Source organism: Chenopodium album, chromosome 4 (assembly GCF_948465745.1).
Source record: "Chenopodium album chromosome 4, dcCheAlbu1.1, whole genome shotgun sequence".
Taxonomy (NCBI): Eukaryota; Viridiplantae; Streptophyta; class Magnoliopsida; order Caryophyllales; family Amaranthaceae; genus Chenopodium; species Chenopodium album.
The window spans coordinates 28,940,207-28,961,050 of NC_137837.1; the positions used below are offsets into that span (position 1 = coordinate 28,940,207).

At 36.7% G+C, this 20,844-nt stretch overlaps 1 protein-coding gene across 1 annotated transcript; it reads right to left on the minus strand.

The window, feature by feature from the left end:
• Nucleotides 1–1,109: 1,109 nt before the first annotated feature.
• LOC145626893 (GDSL esterase/lipase At5g03610-like) lies at nt 1,110–20,542 on the minus strand. The gene is made up of 5 exons (XM_081679357.1): nt 20,355–20,542; nt 20,031–20,222; nt 6,387–6,664; nt 2,493–2,808; nt 1,110–1,399 (listed from the first exon to the last, which is right to left on the minus strand). The coding sequence occupies exons 2-5, from the start codon at nt 20,125–20,127 to the stop codon at nt 1,191–1,193; spliced, it is 900 nt and encodes a 299-aa protein (XP_081535483.1). The 5' UTR covers nt 20,128–20,222; nt 20,355–20,542; the 3' UTR covers nt 1,110–1,190.
• Between the last annotated feature and the right edge of the window lie 302 nt (nt 20,543–20,844).

Below are 20,844 nucleotides of genomic sequence, written 5' to 3' on the forward strand. Positions count from 1 at the left end.
GTAAACTCTGGCTCTAAAAGTTTTGTTATACATGCAAAAAAATTACTCCATTCTTCCCAGAATAAATGGGATGTTGGACTTTTTTACCATTTATGTATTAGCTTTGACTAAATTTTTTATTAACATACTCCCTCTGTCCCCCATTGATAGTCATTTTTGCTAAAAAAATCACGGGAATTAAGGAGAAATAAAAAAAAGTACATTGAAAAAATAAATTTAAATTGGATATGCAAAAAAGTAGAGAGAGAAAGTAATTAAAGTACATGGAAAAGTAAAATTTACACGGGAAAGTTAAATTTGCACAAATATTTTTGCAAATGTTAGAGAATTTTGGTAAAAATATAATATTAATGGTACTTGTAAAAAGCAAATGCAACTAACATTTTGAGTCACCAGAAATGGCAAAAGTGACTATCATTGGGGGATGGAGGGAGTATTAAAAACATATTTTATCATAAAATATGTTGTTAGATAGGTATTTATATGACGTTTCATAATAAAATTTTAAAATGATTTTCATTAACATTTATTTTTATAAAAAAAAAGTCAAATTAGTGTATCGACGTGTGTGCAATTAAAGTTGCTTATGTTAGTTATTATGGGACATGGGGAGTAATAACCTCTAAACCCTTGTTGTTTTTTAACCCCGTCAATTTGTCAAGCGTTAACTGTTGGGCGAACAAAACTTGTGAGAGGTTTTGGTTCACTAACGGTGTGTTTGGATTGAAAGAAATGGAGGGAAAGGAAGAGAAGAGAAATGTAGAGATGGAGTATATTTCATTTGGATAGCAAATGAGAAAGGGAGAGAATTGAAGGGGAGAGAAATTGAAGGATTAAATTGTAGAAAATTAATTCCTCCAACAATGAAAAGATTTGGAAAGAAAACTCACAATTCTTCCCTTCCCTCCCCTCCCTTTCCCTCCCCTCCTCTTCTCCTCCCTCCCCTTCTTTTCCTCCCCCTTTTTTTATCCAAACAAACTGTAAGTTATTACATTTTACCACAAAAAAGTAGATTAGGAACATCTTGTCGCAAGACCGTGCCTTAATCTAGAAGTAAAAATGTATACAAAGATTATATCGTATTAATATTTCATGCTATGCAATTTCAGTTCCAAATAATAATATATAATATACTTGTATAATAATAAACTCTAGCATACATGGTTAGGATTGATTACATACTATATTTATCAATGAAGACCTTTGAGAGAAGGTTCAATGGCAAGATAAACTTGGTACCACCCATTTTGTGTAGGGTGAACTGTGTCCCAAAAGAATGCTAAAGTAGGCTTATCACATACTGTGTACTTGGCTTGATCGCCGTCATTGCTCCCACAACCGAAATCGCCTGAAACACCTTGGCAACATGGCTGCAACAAGTTACCGTAGTCGAAATTTCCTGCACCATGGAACGAGTCATGGTGGTAGTTAAGTTATAGTTAAGTAATCCTTGGAGCCAAAGTACGCACTTATTTCAAAAAGAAAATACAAAAGCAAATGTTATCCTTATCAGTTAAAAAGGGAGCAAGGTTGTATGTAGATTAGTTTATTCAAGCAACAATGACCTAAAATAATAATGTGGAGGAATGATGCAATAAATGCAATTATGGCCATACAAAATGTCATACCATTACTTGTAACACTACAACTTGTGTTTTTTAACATGACATAATAGGCTATGATTTATTTTGAGTTTAGCGTTTAATGGAATAAAATGTATACGCTTGAGAAAATTGTGAAAAGGGATTTTTTAAGTGGTCGATTTTTTTAAAAATGATCTTTTAAGGGAAAACTTGTGAAAAATGACATTTTAAGTTGAATTTTATTTATATGGGGTACTTGGCTGACCTTGCATGGTGGTAAACGCCGGAGCTTTGGCGTGGTGGTCAACGCTGTTTTTTTTTTTTTTAACAAAAAAAATCCCCGAATTTCCCACCTTTACCGACCAAACCATTTCATTGAATGCTTTGTCTTCAATTTGGGTTAAGTCGGGAAATGAGGGAAATTTGGAGAATAGTTTTTTTAATAAGCCACGTGACTAACATGTAATAGTCAATAGTCAATGCCGGAGCTCCGACGTTGACCACCACGCAAACTCACCCAAGTACCCTATACGAACAAAATACAACTTAAAGGTTCTTTTTCACAAGTTTTAACATAAAATGTCATTTTTCAAAAGGTCAACCACTTAGAAGGTCATTTTTTCACAATTTTCTCTTTATATAATGTACATATAACCAAAAAAACAATGATTTAAACGAGATTCAATTGCAAGTCTTGTTACTAATTAACTTAACCATAATTAAGACTTCATAAGATAAGATAGCTAACATCATTTTTAATGACTACTTGTAATTTGTATGGTATACCATAAATATAAATTATTACAATATGATAATTCTAAACTTAATGTATGTGTTATGTGTAAACAAGTAAGAATACGGTTAATTATGATGAAAGGGAATGTTAGAGAGTAAGGAAGAATTAAAGACCTTTATTATGAGATTTTTGTTTCTGCAATGCTGATAAGAATGCACCATAGAGGTCCAAGGTAAAGAAGGCGCCCGGTTCGTTGGATGTTTTGCTCGATATCGTCTTTAAACTTGCTTGGAGTAACTGATTGTGAGTTAGGGAGATGTCGTTTATACCTTGGGTGCAGTTCTTGTAGCCTGAGAATAATGTAATAGCAGGTAAACATCCTAAAGGCTCCATTGCTGTGACAGCTATCTTTGGTACGCCTAAGTTATGAATCCGTTGAAGATCTAAGACCAATTGGTTAACAACTGACTTTGTGAAGTCTGTCAAATTCTACAATCACAAAATATAAAAGTAAAACATTAATTATACGTGAAGTGAAAGCTTAATTATATAAGTTGTTTAGTAACAATAACAATAAAAATTTGAAAGGGTTAATTAATTAACAAATTTGAGTTCACAAATATTGTGCTACTACTTATGGTAAAAATCTTAAAACAAAGTGCAGCAATAATCACCCATTATTAAGCCATTAAGGTAGAAAATCTTACTTTTGCAAGGGTCCCTTAATTAAAAGAGAAGATTATTGCAATAAAAGCCCAATACTGTCATCTTCGAAGTGAGCCCCAGCCGACGATGAGATGCAATTACAATTGCTCTCTTTTGAAACTTATTATTGAGAGGTGCCGCCATAAGAAAAATACCAAAACCGCCAATATTTGAGGGGTGTTCGGTTCATTAATTGCAATGGATTGGTATAAAATCTCAAACTAAAGAGGTATAGATTCTTAAACTCATACTAGTCTAAATTTGTAAATTTGTTTGGTTTTATTGTTGGAATAGATTCTAGCCTTCATTAATATAATGGATTGTGAATCTTAGGGGTAAGGCAGGGTATGGGGGGAGTTAAAACCCCTTGGATGGGTATGAAATTCCATTAGTAAAAAACACTTAACCAAACAGCAAACTAGATAGAATAGATTCTAATAATTCCATTCCAACCCGTTCCAAATGATCTAACCAAACGACCCGTTAGTGTGAATGGACTACCATGTCTTAGTACATCACCACTATCTGACAAATTAGGGTGAAAGAGATTATCGAATAGCTTATTTATTATTGATCATTAGGTAGGAAATTTATACAAAACCTAAGCTTATACAATCTTCCTAACAGAATATAATAGGCTAACCATAAATCATAAAGATATATTCTCTAAAAAATATTATAACATAAAATAAACCTCAATATACTTTTATTCTCTAAAAGATATTTATGAAAAATATATCACGCATATATTTTCTGATATATCTTATTTGTAACACAGTCTTCCCACTTGCCACCAATCACTAACACCTTGAAACCACCACCTTAATCGGTGACAACCACCACTACCCTGACTAACAATTACCACTACCACCACATTGACCGACGACCACCACCACCACCACCACCTTGACCAACGACAACCAGGTTCACCTTGACCAGGCACCCACCACATCCCCCTCGATCAATGACGACCCACCACCCTCCCTTGCCGGAGGGAAGGTGGTGGTTTTTTTTTTATATTTTCAGCAATCGCATCCATGGTAATCGGTTTTGGGTTCCGACTACACAATGCTAACCGAATCTGGAAACTGGCTATCAAGCACGGTAACCAAAGCCCAAAGACGGTGACCACGCTCGATAACTGGTTTTGAGCTTCAGTTATCGCGGCTGCTGGAAAAAAAAAAAAACCCACCATCTTCTCGCCTGGAGGGAAAGTGGTGGGTTGTCATTGAGGGGGATGTGGTGAGTTGTTAGCGAGGATAAGGGGTGGTATAGGTAGTCCATTCACACCAAATGTTGGCAGTGTTTAGCAATCCCCTTATTACATCATTAATTTGTTATTAGCGCAAGTATCATACACATAGTATAAATCCGTATCATCCGACAAACTATTTTTTTCCTAGGCTTTTACACAGCTTGTCATAATTTTGAAATGCTCAAGATATTAGTGTTATATATATTAGGAAATTTTGTGAAAAACTACCTATTATATTCCAAAATTTTTGAGAAACTACCGATTAAAAATAATGTTGTAATTGACTACCTAACTTTTGAAAAATGTTGTCATTTACTACCTTAACGCCGGATTATGAAGTAAGTTAGACCTAAATTTTCCGACGTGTTGACTTGGATTCGTGACACATAGTGACCATCACGTGGGCAAACTGTGAGAAAGAAAAGGGTCATTGAATAATGTCACGTGATGGTCACGTGACCAAGTCAATGCCGGAGAATTTTGGTCATACTCATGCATAATCCGACTTAAGATAGTAAATTACAACATTTTTCAAAAAGTAGGTAGTCAATTGCAACATTTTTTTAATAGGTAAGATCTCGCAAATGATGGACTATAATAGGTAGTTTTTCGCAAAATTTCCTATATATTATATAGTACGTGACCCTTGTACATGTTATGCAAATTGTTAATGCGTAATAGTGGGTGTTAGGCTTTCATTCCTATTGATTTAAGGGTTGGTGAAATGATGATTTACTTTCTATAGTGTCGATATATGTTCATTAACATGAATACATGGCATGTGTAGGTGAGTAGGTCATGAGGTTTGCATTACAAATGAAAGGTAAGTGCTTTGTGATTCATAATAATTTTGAACCAAATATGCGTGTTAGTTGAAACTAATGCTCAAAATTAGTGCTATGTTTTAGTGGTCCTTAAATTTAAAGGACATGAACTATTAAGAATAAAGTTATTAGTGGGTCATAGTCATAGGATTATATTCCTTTCTTACAGACTTATGTAATAGCAGACAATTACGATTTCAAGTTATGGTCTAGGTTTAAATGTCATAAAGTTCCATTCATCTAAATGTTACATATACCCATTAGATTCACGTACTTCATCTAAATGTTTGTTACATATACCCAGTATAACTTGATTGTTCATCAATATTCCAAGGATAAAATAAACGAAATATGAAAACATATGAAAGTAATCAAATAATGTAAAATAAATAAAACAATTATTTAACTAAAAAATGTTGGAAGTTCTTGATATAAAATAAGAGGGATGGAGAAAACAAGAGAGAGAGAAAAACAAATGAAAGGGGAAAATCCCACATTGGTTGGGGGGAAAGGTTTTTCCTTGTTTTTATATTGTAGTGTCTTAACACTACTTAGTTGAGTGAGTGGGAGTTAAGTGTTACTCCACACACACGCGCGCGTGCGCGCCGGGTCGGGGTCGGGCCTTGGGTCTTGGGGAATGCGATGCGCGGGCGTGGGTCCTTGTTATCTTTTTGGAGGAATTTTATTTCTTTTTCCTTGTTAAACAGAATATTCTTTTTATGTCTGTTGGGAATATTTTTTTCTGTCTGTTGGGAATATTCTTTTCTGACTGTTGGGATTACGGAATTAAGTCAGTCATTAATCCCTCGATTATAGCTGATTAATTAATTCTTTGTTTCTTGCTTACGTTGTTGACTGGCTGAATGAATCTGGTCGTTTTCTTAGCCAGATTCGTACCTCGTTTTACGTTTCATGTCTCCCTTCTTCTGCCTATATATACTCGTTGCTTTTTCCAGTCAAAAACAACAACAACACATTCAGTTATCTCTCCTCTCTAAAATTATCTAAACACGAGTTTCTTCTGTTCTGTTTTCTGGGCAAGTATTCTGAGTTCCAGTCGGGTTTGTGAGTGCACATAAACTCCGGCGCCGTGCTTATCCTGGAGGGCGACCGCTTCTAGTCTACTGCACCGGGAGGTAGCGCGGAATCGTCTTTTAGGTCAGTGGTTTTCCACGACGCGGCTATTGTCACTTTGGTTCACGCATCAAGAGATAAGTAATTTCTGTTTTATTGCTTAGTAGTATAACAAAAATAATATAGAGTTAATTAGGTAAACCACTAACCTGTTGAGAGCCATGCTTGAGGTAGTTAGAATAGTCGTTGCCAGCAAGAGAGACAAGAGCAACAGAATTAAGAAGGTCATTTTTGGCATAAAGTTTATCCTGAGTAATAACATTTTTGAACAAATTGATTTGGGAAGTCATATTTGGTTGAGAAATATCCGTGTCGAATACTCCAGTTCCTCCATATGCAAAATTCATACCAAATTTTAACTCACTTGTACCACCTTTTGAGTTTCTTTGCTCGTATGGTATTGGTGATGTTATGTTCAAGTATGATGCTGTGTCATATTATCAAACAATGTCCATCAACTAAGAGAAAAGCTTCATCAAAATATAACAACTACTTGTTAATTTAGAGGTGTCCCGACCCAACCGGACCCGTAACTAACCCGAAAAATATCAGATTCAAATTTCGACTAGCATGGAAAATATAATTTAGCATAATTGGACTTTTAACATTAACCCAACCCGACCTCATCGAAGCCAATCCGATCATCCGAATTGACAATTCTATCTGTTATTACACTTTGACGCTAATTGTCGAATTAAATGGAGAGGTGGTTTCACTTTATTAAGTAGATGAGTTACTCCTACTATCATAAATTGGTTTTAGTATGGATCCTCCTTTGACCTTCTTTGTGGACTAAACACTCCTCCATGTACGAGCTATCTAGGCTCATTTCATAATCTTTCATAATTTAACATATATTGATTGGTGAAACTTTTTTTTTTTTTTTTGGTAGGTTAGGTGAAGTGCCGCAACCCCTTACGGGCCAATTCGACCAGTTAGACAAAACCACTTTACCTAACTGGTCTTATCCCACATTTTCACCATTTCGTTTTTGTTATACGAAGTATCTACTCTGCATCGCTACATTTTGCATTATTGCCCTTATACAGAGTATTTAAGTCAAGGGTGTTATTGAGGATTATGCTGAAGATTATGAACTTCATCAGGTGTTAATTAGCCAATCGAGCTAAGACGGCGTAGCCTAGTAGGACCGGCTCGAGCTTGAAGCTCATTGAGCATGGAAAAATTAAGCACAGTTTGACTAAAGGCTCGGGACTTGATCAAGGCTTGTCAAGCCCAAAATTAGTCAGCAAGGTACAAATTGTGCTCAAAGCCATTGTTTCAAAGACAATCAAGTCTTGCTTTTATAATTCTTACATTTTGATGACTTGTTCTTATCTTTCAATGAGGAAATATTTTCTTTCTCATTCTTTTATTAATTGTTCTTCAACATAAACAACAACAGCAAAAACCATGAACGAAAGCTCTAAAACTCAACAACTCACTAAAAGTAATAAGAGTTTTAAAAATAATAAATTTTAGTTGGAAAGTCCTAACTCCTAAGTATGAAACAAAGTTTATGTAAGTAATTGATTTATTACAAAAATAAATTAATAATAATAAAAAAAAAAAAAAAAAAAAAATTGAGCTTGTTCACGAGCCTTCGAGCAAAGTCAATGCAAGGATAGTTCATGCTTGGCTCATGAAGATTTAGAGCAGAATTTGAGTTCGAGTCGAATCGAGTCGAGCCTATATCAAGCTTTTATTGAGCCGAGTCTCGAGTAGTTCACGAGCATACTCAGCTCGTTATACTTCAATTCATCTATCGGATTTCTTTTATTTGCTTGCAACGTAGACTCAAGACACGCATTTTTATAAGATAATTAGATATTGGTAAAATAACTGTTGAAATCAATAACAAACAATAAAATATTAGAACTTTCCTGGATTGAAGATCCCAAACTCACAGTCGCGCCGTGGAACAATAATCCACTGCCTTAGAAGCGAAATACGCCACCACCGGTACAAGTTTCCTAGTGACGCACGCCCCCCAAGTTTAACGCAACTCTCTCCGTAATCCGTGCACCCGAACTCGAAGAGTGGAATTGCACAAGAACTGTTCAGATCTCAAAAGGTAGGTTTGTGTTTTCGGCTAGAAAAGTGAATAATGTCACGAAAAGGTAAGACTCGTATTTATATGAGTCCTAGAAAAGGAAACACGTAATCAAACCGACCTAGGAAAAAAGGCGGGCCCGATTGGGCGAGCTGCCGCCCGATCAGGCGCGAGATCAAGCTTACCAGACGCAGTGTCGCGCCCGGTCCGGCAGACACCGCCCGGTCGGGCGATCTGAAATCCCCATTCCGGGCGAGCCATCGGGCGAAGCCGCCCGATCGGGCTTGTCAAAAACTTGAGTCCACCACCCGGTCGGGCGAAGCCCGCCCGGTCGGGCGAAGCCCGCCCGGTCGGGCGAAGCCCGCCCGGTCGGGCGAAGCCCGCCCGATCGGGCGCGAGAGATCTCGTAGAAAAACTCTTGTCCGTCGCCCAGTCGGGCAAAGCCCGCCCGATCGGGCGCGAGAGTTCCCTATTTTCCTTGACCACCTTCGCCCGATCGGGCGGCTCGGGCGAGAGCCGCCCGATCGGGCGCGAGTCATCCGATTGCATTACTATTTCCAACAATCACCCACTAATGCGAGCGGATCTTCAACATGAAACCTGAACAGTAAATGAAAGTCTAAGTACTTAAATGCTAGTATCCAAAGTTTTGAACTAACACATTAGTGCACAAGGTTTTCAACACTTCCCTAGTGAGTATCCTAAGATTTGAACTCCTAGGAGCGAGGAAGGGACCTTGAATGCACATACCTTGACTTTAGAGCTTAAGCAACTCCGCCAATCTTGGCCAACACTTGGGCTCTCACGAGTACTTCAGGAAAACAATACTTCAGTCTTCCCTTGAGAGAGGCCACCTCTCGTACTTATGTAGGTGTTAATCCTATGTGTTACTCACACACGTTCCCAGCAAATTCAAAGGTCTTTCCCTGCAGGCTTAAACATGTTTAAGCACCTTGCAAACCTAAGAAATCCATGCAATGGAACTAGAACATTAAGAACATAAGTTCAACCCTTCAACTTCGGTGTCATTATCTATCCTGTTTTAGGAGCCACTGGGACAAAGGTCTTAACTCTTTAAGAACCTCCACCTATCCCTGCTCAGAAAACAACTGGACTAATGACATTAAGAGATAAACTCACCATAACAGAATCAACTTACCACTCTTATAGAGTAATAGATTCAAACACATGATACATATATAACAAATCCACATGATTCATTGCAATGAAACAAAATAACCAAAACAGGTTCTTGATTTATTATAACCAATGTATCATGTCACATAGCTAGAATAGCTACCATTTCAAGTAATTACAACAAAGGTCCTAAACCCATACCAGCTGATGACTCCACTACTAGTCTACGACTCAAACCCTTAGTAAAAGGGTCTGCCAGGTTTTTCTATGTTCGAACATAGTCCAACGAAATAACCCCATTCACAATAAACTGCCTCACAGACTCGTGTCTGACTCTTATGTGCCTTTTCTTACCGTTGTAAACACTATTTTTAGCAACACATATAGCGGCTTGTGAATCACAATGCATAGATACAGGTGGTGACGGCTTCTCCACAAAGGAATATCAATCAGCAAATTTATCAACCAATCTGCCTCTTGTGTAGCAAGATCCAATGCAATGAACTCAGCTTCCATAGTTGATCTAGCTATACACGTCTGCTTACCAGACTTCCATGAAACTGCACCCCCACTAAGGGTAAACACATAGCCACTTGTAGAGCTTGTTTCATCACTATCCGTTACCCAATTTGCATCACAATACCCTTCAAGAACCAAAGGATGACCAACAAAATTCAATCCCCAAGACATGGTTCCACATAGATATCTGAGCACGCGCCTCAAAGCAACCTAATGTTGCTCACTAGGACAATGAGTATAGCGACTAAGTCTACTAACAGCAAAAGCAATATCAGGGCGAGTGCAATTCATCAAAAATATTAGACTTCCAAGCACCTTAGCATATTCAGTTTGAGACACACCGCCCCCCACATTTTTCACCAAAGCTCCAGAAGGATCAAAAAGAGTTCTCAATGGAGGCAAATCAAAACAATTAAAGTTCTTCAGAATTTTCTCCACATAATGAGACTGAGACAGAAAATACCCTTTCTTGGTTTTAGTAACTTTAACACTAAGGATCACATCCACCTCTCCCAAATCCTTCATCTCGAACTTTGAATTTAAATATTTCTTAGTTTCATTTATGACATACATGTTTGTGCCAAACAGGAGCATGTCGTCAACATACAGGCATAATATCACACATTGCGCACCAAACATCTTAGAGTACACACATGCATCACTACCATTGACAACAAAACCAAAACTAAGAATAGTTTTATGAAATTTTTCATACCATTGCTTCGGAGCTTGTTTTAAGCCATATAAGGATTTCTTTAGTCTGCACACCTTCTTCTCCATCCCAGGAACTACAAAACCCGGAGGTTGCTCCATGTAGATCTCCTCCTCCAAATCGCCATTTAGAAAAGTTGTCTTAACATCCATCTGATGCACAATCAAGTTGTAAGATGAAGCTAAAGCAAACAAAACACGAATGGTGGCAATTTTAGTCACCGGAGAATAAGTATAAAAATAATCAAGGCCAAATTTTTGAGTGAATCCTCTTATCACCAATCTAGCTTTGAACCTTTCCACGGTGCCATCGATCTCATTTTTCTCTTGAAAATCCACTTGCACCCAATAGCTCTGCTCCCTTTTGGCAGGTCCACAAGTTCCCAGGTTCCATTTAACATGATTGAGTCAAGCTCACTTTTACAGCTTCCTTCTAGAAGGTTGCATCCACTGAACTCATAGTTTCTTCAAATGATTTCGGATCTTCATCCACAACCTGTAGACACAGCATGATCTCATCTAGATCATCTTCGAACTCACCTAGATTTCCGCACTCTGCTATAAAGGCTGTTAGGAAATCAGGTCCAAAGCTTGTCTCCACTCTTTGCCTTTTACTTCTCCTAGGTTGAATCTCACTTTCAATCCTAGGGGAAGTATCTTCTGGCTCTGCAGATGAAGGAACTGAAGAAACATCGTTAGTAACTAAATTTTTCTTCAAAGGAAATACCTGTTCAAAGAACTCTACATCACGAGATTCAGATATAGAGCGATCTTCCAGACTCATAAACATGTATGCGGCACTATTCTCAGCGTAGCCAATGAATACTGTATCATAGGTCCTAGAACCTATAGTTGAGCGTTTGAACGATGGATAGCCCACCTTAGCTAGACACCCCCACACTTTCATGTGATTCGAGTTTGGAGCATAACCCTTCCATATTTCATATGGAGTCTTGTCTAACTTCTTGTGAGTTACTCTATTATGTACATAATTAGCTGATAGAACCGCTTCACCCCACAAATTGTCTGGCAACCCGGAACTTAGGAGCATTGCATTCATCATTTCCTTCAAGGTCCTATTTTTCCTCTCTGCCACACCATTTTGCTGCAGAGTATACGGGGCCAAAACTTCGTGAATGATGCCCTCACTTTCACATAAGTCCTTGAGGAAATCGGAGCCATACTCTCCACCCCTATCTGAGCGAACTCTCTTTATTTTCCGCTCCAACTGATTTTCTACCTCTGCCTTATACACAAGAAACTTGGACTCAGCTTCATCCTTCGTCCTCAAAAGATACACCCTGCTATATCTAGAACAATCATCAACGAAGGTGATATAGTAGCGTTTCCCGCCTCTACTTTCCAAGTTCTTAAAGTCTGCTAAATCTGAATGAATTAGCTCAAGTGGTGTGGTCTCTCTCTTCGTGACAGAGTTATAGGGTTTCTTCACGAATTTAGACTCCGCACACACTTCACATTTTTCAAATCCATCTAATGACATATTTGGGAGCAAATTTAAACTTTTCATTTGTTTCAATTTCGTTGCACCAACATGACCCAATCTACTATGCCATAATTCAAAGGACTCAACAATATAAGCAGAAATAGAAATCTTATTCATTGAAGGAATAGTTACAATCTCAAGAACAAATAAGCCCCCACTAAGGTAACCCTTTCCAACATACTCCCCATTACGGGTTAACACAAGTTTATTAGCATCAAAAACTAACTTAACTCCTATTTTGTTTAACAAAGCACCAGAAATTAAATTTCTACGAAGAGAAGGAACATACAGCACATTGTGAAGAGCCAAGGTCTTCCCTGAAGTCAGCTTCAGAACCACTTTGCCCTTTCCAAATACCTCAGAGCTGCTTGAATTTCCCATGTAGACTTGTTCACCTTCCTTTGCATCTTCCATACTGACAAACAGGCCCTTGTTAGCACAGAAGTGTTTAGATGCACCAGTGTCCACGATCCATTCACTGTTGTTCTCAACCAGACTGACTTCAGAGACAACTGTAGCAATGACATCTTCATCCTCATTCTGAACAGATGAGCATGACCCTTGATTCCTCTATTCGATTTCAGATTTTTCTTCTTCTTGTTTTCGCATTGTGAAGCAAAGTGCCCCACTTCACCACATGACCAACACTTGCCAGTGACTTTCTTCCCAATCTTGCCCTTAGCTTGGAGATTTCCCTTCTTCTCAGAGCTCCCCTTCTTGGCACGATTATCACTTGTTTTCTTGTTAGAGTCAGCACCAGATCAACAAGGTTAGCCTTGATTGCTAACACATTCTTAGGCTTAGAGGAAACATCCTTAAGCCTATTGGCTTCCTCAATCTTCATGTGGCTCACAAGTTCTTCTAGGGTTAGATCCCTCTTTTTATGCTTGAGGTGATTTCTATAATCAGACCAGGAATCAGGCAATTTTTCAATCAAGACATTAGCCTGAAGGATTTCACACATCTTCATACCCTGAGCAAGAATTTCAGCAACATAATTTTCATACACATGGACTTGGTCCATAATAGGCTTTGTATCAACCAATTTGAAATTTAACCAATTTCCAGTCACATACTTCTTTTTCCCAGCATCATCAGCACCATATTTCTTCTCTAAAGACTCCCACATCTCCTTACCAGATTTTACATTGACATACAAATCAAATATGTTGTTTTTCATGCTGTTCAACAGATGACCTCTAACGAATTTATTATCACGATCAAATATCTTGATTTCAGATCCATTAGCAATAATAGTAGTGATCCTTTGACTAGAACTAGATTCTTTATTCCCAGGAACAGGAGTACTAGGAATTTCAATCATGGTATTGGTTTGCTCAATGGGTTTTGGAGCATCCCTAAACAAAACATAATCAATCTCTACTTGTTCAAAAGCAATCAACATCCTTTGTGACCATCTCTTATAATTAATTCAATCAAGAGACTCAACCTTAGACAGATCTAGGTATAGACGAGTTTGAGAATTGCTAGTCATGATATCAACAGAATAAATCAAATTCTATTTCGCTTCTAAATTGTTGGTAAAATAACTGTTGAAATCAATAACAAACAATAAAAGATTAGAACTTTCCTGGATTGAAGATCCTAAACTCACAGTCGCGCCGTGGAACAATAATCCACTGCCTTAGAAGCGAAATACGCCACCACCGGTACAAGTTTCCTAGTGACGCACGCCCCCCCAGTTTAACGCAACTCTCTCCGTAATCCGTGCACCCGAACTCGAAGAGTGGAATTGCTGAAGAACTGTTCAGATCTCAAAAGGTAGGTTTGTGTTTTCGGCTAGAAAAGTGAATAATGCCACGAAAAGGTAAGACTCGTATTTATATGAGTACTACAAAAGGAAACACGTAATCAAACCGACCTAGGAAAAAAAGGCGGGCCCGATCGGGCGAGCTGCCGCCCGATCGGGCGCGAGATCAAGCTTTTAAGACGCAGTGTCGCGCCCGGTCGGGCGGACACCGCCCGGTCAGGCGATCTAAAATCCCCATTCCGGGCGAGCCATCGGGCGAAGCCGCCCGATCGGGCTCGTCAAAAACTTGAGTCCGTCGCCCGGTCGGGCGAAGCCCGCCCGATCGGGCGCGAGAGATCTCGTAGAAAAACTCTTGTCCATCGCCCGGTCGGATGAAGCCCGCCCGATCGGGCGCGAGAGTTCCCTATTTTCCTTGACCACCTTCGCCTGATCGGGCGAGAGCCGCCCGATCGGGCACGAGTCATCCGATTGCATTACTATTTTCAACATTAGAAAAGTAAATGAAAGAGTTTATTAAAATAATTTTCAGACTAGAAATATGAATTTGTTGGGTAACATAAGAAAAGTATTTTGTCAACATAATTATGATAAAACAAATCGAGTGTTGTACAAGAAACAAATTCCTGGGCCTCAACCATCAGTTTAATCTTTTGGTTGAGTTGGTCCACTAACATGGTCTCGGAGCCAGCGTGACACAAAGTTTACGGGTTCAAATCTCATCCGCCCTCCTTTAAAGTGGAATTAATTCCCACCAGATATGGGTGTGCCAGTGTTGCATCCACATTTTAAGCCCAAAGGGCTTTTCATGTGAGGAGGAGTGATAGAGTATAAAACATATTCCTATACCTCAATCATCAGATTAAGCTTTTGGTTGTAACCCTGGTACGGTCAATGGATCATTAACATGTGAGAAAAGGAGGGGAAATAATGAAATATGTGTGGAAGCTCAGAAGCCTTAAGAGGTTGTCCTTACCTTAGCTTGTGACAATAATGAAGAAAGGGGTTCGTTTCAATTGGGTGTTAATAACAAACAAAATAATTGCAGTGAATTGCATGCGTTGTTTCAAGTCCTTCCAGCATGCATCTAATATTTAAGCATAATAATTTATTTATTTATTTTTTTTTTTTTTGACAAGAGCTTAAACAACAAGAAAACCTAACTATATGACAAAATTAAAGGAGGATAGACTACTGTTCGCCGTGGTAGCAAGAACGTGCGCCCTGTCCACCACAGTCCGATCTACCTTCAGAATACACCCATCAAAACTGTTGCTAATTTCCCGAATTCGCGCGACAGTCCATCGAACGGGAACATCTGAATCATGCGCATCCCGAAGACACCTAACAACTCCAGTAGAATCCGTGTAAATAGTAACTTCCGAAATCGACCTAGCGAGCGCCCATTGTAACCCCGCCAAACAGGCATTCATTTCTGCATGTAGAGCTGACTGAGCAAGGCCACACGAGGCCCCCTCTAGACACCCCTGTTCTCCGTACTGACGTACCTCCGGACACCAACCCATACCTGATCTTCTAGTGCTGCTGTTCCACGAGCCGTCAACCAGGATGACTGTTGTCCCCGGAAGGTTACCCCCTCCCGAATCCCGCAACACAGCGCAAAAAAACCCGGGCGGGTACTCGTTCACCCCTTGTGGTGGGTGCAAGGAGCGAAGGTTCTCATTTTTCTTCGCAGTAAAAAGACCCTGTTGGCGAAGACCTTCCGAATAATAGCCCGCATCGATAAACTGACAGTGTCATGCGTGGTGAAGACCCTTTGATTACGCGCTATCCATCCATAACCCCCAGAGAGTGGCAATAAAAAAGGTTGTCTTGTGTCCCTCCAGACCATCCTGGCTTAGAAAAAGCCGGATATAGTACGGAATCCAATCTTCTAAGCATAATAATTGATGAATGCCTTAAAGCCTGTTGGGATTTATCTCACCAAAAAAGTTAATTTTGTTCTTCTAGAATCTACATTTATCCTTAGTCAACCCACCCTCAACTCTTGTGCAACTCTTCCCTCAACTATATATAACTAATCTTCTGTCCTGTGTAATACACGGGTTGTTTATAGATATACAATATTTTTTATTTTATAAAAATAAATAGTTTATAAAGGAGAAGAAGGGGTGAAAAATTGAATGTAATTGTAGAAGATATTAAGTTTGGGAAAGTGAACCATGCAAACAACATTCATTTTTTTTCATACATGTATTTAAATTAAAGTGTTTTTTTTTAAAAAAAAATAATAAGAAAGGGGATTAAAAAAAAAAAAAAGGTTAAATGAGGTGACATGTGGCATTGGTGAAAAATAAAATTAACATGTGGCTTGATGAGGATGATGATTTGTGTTTTTAAATACTAAGTATAGATAGATATAGATATAGATATAGAAGTATAGATAGACATAGATGTGTTGCATGAACTACTAAAGACGCCTTATATATATATATATAAGTGGGTAAAAGGGTTATCCAGGTCACTCGCTTAATAACCAAGTTAGGTTGAAGTCAAGGGTTTTCAAGCCGGTTAATAAATGGGTTAGATTTGGGTTAAAGGTTTATCAACCCGTTTAATATTGACACCATCTATTTTTGTTTTGAGCTTAAAATTACTAGTTAAATAAATACATACTCATATACAACTATGATTCTATTATAGTATTATGGAGTACGACATAATTTGATTGTACTCCTGGAGTCCTAAGCTCCTAGCTAGCATGCAACATAATTACATAAATATATGTACATATCAAAGTATTACTCCGTATCTTTTATCAAAATATTTCCTGATTATATGTCCTTAATAATTTGGTTGATACTCGATATAAATAAAGATATCGTAAATCTGTAGAATCGCTGAATCATTTCTGACTTTCTGTATAATGTATGTACAGTGTACTCCGTAATTCTTAGTTCTTTTTCATTATTTACATTACGCATGAAATAAAAATGATATATTCCACTTGAATGATTACTTTAATTATTAACTGGGAGCCTTAGGATATATTTTGTCCTCATTGTTACTCAAGTTACTCGGTTAATTGAGTTACTTCAAATCAAGTAACCCCTGATCGAGTAATCCTTGACCCTCAAATAACCCCTGACCGAAATCACTGACCGAACTCTTTAAGTAACCCGCGATCGAATTACTCGAGTAATCCCTTACCAAACTCCTTAAATAACCCCTGACCGAGTAACCCCGACCCGAGTAACTCGTGATCGAGTAACCCCTAATCGAGTAACCCTTGACCGAAAAACTCGACTAACCCCTCAAATAATCCTTGACCGAGTGAATCCCTCGAGTAACCCTTGTCAGAACCTCTCAAGTAATCCCTAACCGAATAATTCGGGTAACCCCTTCTACACGGTGTGGGCTGCGCACCAAAAAATTGTTATATATTTATACAATAATTAGATTAACGTATAATAGTGAAGTTCTTTTACCTTAATTGATTATTTTTAATTTCATGACAATGTTAATCATGATAATGTGTATCCATTTATCACATAATTAATATTTTCAATTCATTGTTGAATATAAAATAATAGAAATAAAGATATGAATAAGGCCTAAATTTTCTGTTTACATATTCAGATTTTAGATCATGTTTTCCCTTTCAGATCATAATAAATCAAGCCCATTCACATATATCTAATAGACTAATACTAAGTACATTGCCCTTCAGGTTATTTTTGTCTTAATCATAATGAAACATACTCTCTCCATCTCATAATGTAGTCACAAACCCTTTTTAAAACATCAGGTATATGATAAATAATATTATATATCCGCTGTAAAATTGCCCTAAAATAATCAAAAGGTATTTCAACGCAAATAAAAATTAGCCTAGTACAAATAAAATTGTCTATTTAATACAGATCACACCAACTTTTATATGTGGTTTTACTGCTTTAGGGTTAGTTATTTCGTCAATGTTATAGGGGTTACTCGATCAAGGTTATTATAGGGGTTACTCACACAATATAACAGGGGTTACTTTGCCAATATTATAGGAGTTATTTCGTCTGATAAATGTACAAGCGGCCACAAGGTGTGGTCGGTCAACCGCACACAAAACGTGTTGTAGAAACCAAATGATGCGAACCGTGTAGTTTTATTGGAGACCATATATAAAAAAAAGCTCACATCATATCATAAAGTACACAAACTTTAATGTACACACAATATACATTAATATTATTAGTGTACATCGAACATTTTAAGGAAAACTTTTGTTCATAACATGATAAGTTATATTTATTTTGAGGTAACTTTGGATATTTTAGAGCCTTACAAGTTACAACTGATGTGCTATATTTATTACACTTGATTTTTTACAAAAGTTTGTAATTATACTATAAAACATTTTACTTTTATCTCAATGCTATATCTTAGATTCTTAGATACTTAAATTTTCTTATAAATTTTTATCCATAACTAAATTTTTCAAAAACAAGATATAAAAAAATAATAATAATAAAAAAAAAACACTTAAATATATGGATGTATAATCCATCATGTTGCTGCCAAACGTGGATTTAATATTGCTATGTATCAATATACCTATACTAAAGGCGAAATCAGAAATGACACTTGTCATAACCTGGTTAAAAGTTTTCCCTCAAAAAAGATGGATTTTTTTTTTTCCAAAGCTTCTTTAGAAGTATTTAATTTAATACTTACTTTAGAACAATATTTCTTTTCTATTTGGCAAGTATATTCATTTTTACACAATCAACAAAGATTTATTTATTTATTTATTTTATGACGGGAACAAAGTCATATAATACAATAATGTAATTTTATCTACGTAGCATAACTTTGTAATGTAATCCATAGTTATTTTCATTAGTCGTGCATGCATTTCATCCTCCGTTTTCTTTAATGATTTAAAAAAATTGTAATTATAGAATTTTCATCCTATTTTGCAATTTGATATTATTTTTTACAGTAAAATAATTGTATTAAATTAATGATAAATATTGAAATTACCGTGCATGGCACGGCAACTAACCTAGTATTTATATATGCACAAATGATTATAAAATACATTATTTGAGAATAAAATTATATGCACATTTTATATACTATAATAAAACTATATGCATCTTTTATAAAATAAGTTATACTTATTATAATTGGAATATTAGTATCATTGATGATAGTATTTTCTCCCCGTCAAAAAAAAAAAAAAAAAAAAAAAAAAAGATGATAGTATTTTCCTCCCAATGTAAAACAAAGTTACAATCCATATCTCAACGTGGATTTTTTCATATTGAAATTAAAAAATTAAATTATATGCATCTTTGAGAATAAAGATTCATGAATCTTATATACTTTATGAATGAATAATTGTATCCATTAATAATATGATATTGTTATCATAAAAAGAAAAAAAAAATACTAAAATGAATCCGTTTAATAAGAATGTACATGTTTATAATGAATTGCAGTATCATCATAATAATATATAGTTGATATATTTAGGGGTGGAAAATGAGCGGGAAAAGCTTTAATTATAGAGCGACATGTGTCAAGCCGTAGCTTGAGTGTCCTCTGTTTTAGTATAGATATAGAATAGATAGATTTGAATTATTATTGGAAGAAAATGGTGAAAAAGCATAAAGATTATTTTAAAAGACTAACTTTTTTTTTCTTTTTTTTTTTTTCTTTTTTTCTTTTTTTTTTCAAAAAAGGAAACTCTTGACCCAAACCATAGTGTGTCTAGTGGTCTATAATTAATTTATGTGAACCAAATCTATTTTAGAGTTTGTAAGAGAATAAGTATAATACTCCGTAGAAAAGAATAGAATTCCGTCAACTTATTAGTTACTCCATTACCAACTTATTATTACCATTCCTCTTATCTTTGGTTTTTTAGTATATCTTATTTAGGATCCAAGTTAAAGATAATTTTAGGAGACCCCTGTCTCAAGAATTGAAGGATGAATCGTAAATTATCAAATTCTCCTTATTCTCTGGCTAGTCATATAGCAAAATTGATTATTCCGTAGAAGCCTTATAGTACAAAATATACATAGAAATAAAAATAAAGTTTATAAATTGAAGTACAAGTGTTAGAAAATAAAACTTACCAATATAATCAGTAAGAATCCGACCATCAGAAAAGCGACCGGAAGGGTTACCAGGAAAAGTGATACCATAAGGTTTTTTCCAAGAACTTGCAACCATCTTTTTCCAGTTTCCGGTATCCGCATAAGAATCACCAAACACAAACAATTTCGTACTCGAAACTGTTTTATGTTTATATCTGCTTTGCACCAATCCTATCAAATAGTTTAACAACCCAAACATCATTATTCAAGCAATTTAATCAAATATCGAAACAATTAAATGTCACGTCACAGTATCACTTGGCTATTAATTTCGGACAAAAGGAATATGATAAGGAAGCAAACCTGCGGACGATGGGGTTACGAAGAGGTACGACAAAAGAATTAGGGGAGAAGAAATGACATAATAATCTTGTTGAATGTCTTCATATTTTTAGAAATGTTGGATGAAAGCATTAGATATGTGATATTTATGTATGAAATGTTGGAAGTTCTTGAAATAAGAGGGTTGGGGAAAAACAAGAGAGAGAGAAAAACAAATGAAAGGGGAAAATCCCACATTGGTTGAGGGGAAAGGTTTTTCCTTGTTTTTATATTGTAGTGTCTTAACATTACTTAGTTGAGTGAGTGGGAGTTAAGTGTTACTCTACACACACGCGCGCCGGGCCGGTCTTGGGGAATGGGCGGGCGTGGGTCTTTTTTGTCTGTTGGGAATATTCTTTTCTTACTGTTGGGATTACGGAATTAAGTCAGTCATTAATCCCTTGATTATAGCTGACTGATTAATTCCTTGTTTCTTGCTTCCGTTGTTGACTGGTTGAATGAATCTGGTCGT

What these genes read in the sequence shown, in the direction of transcription:
- LOC145626893 (XM_081679357.1), bottom strand. Translation starts at nt 20,127, where the DNA reads ATGGTTGCAAGTTCTTGGAAAAAACCTTATGGTATCACTTTTCCTGGT. An exon ending in TCAAGCATGGCTCTCAACAG is followed by an intron (nt 2,809 to 6,386) that starts GTTAGTGGTTTA and finishes TTGTGATTGTAG; the next exon opens with AATTTGACAGACTTCACAAA. An exon ending in ACAAAAATCTCATAATAAAG is followed by an intron (nt 1,400 to 2,492) that starts GTCTTTAATTCT and finishes TCCATGGTGCAG; the next exon opens with GAAATTTCGACTACGGTAAC.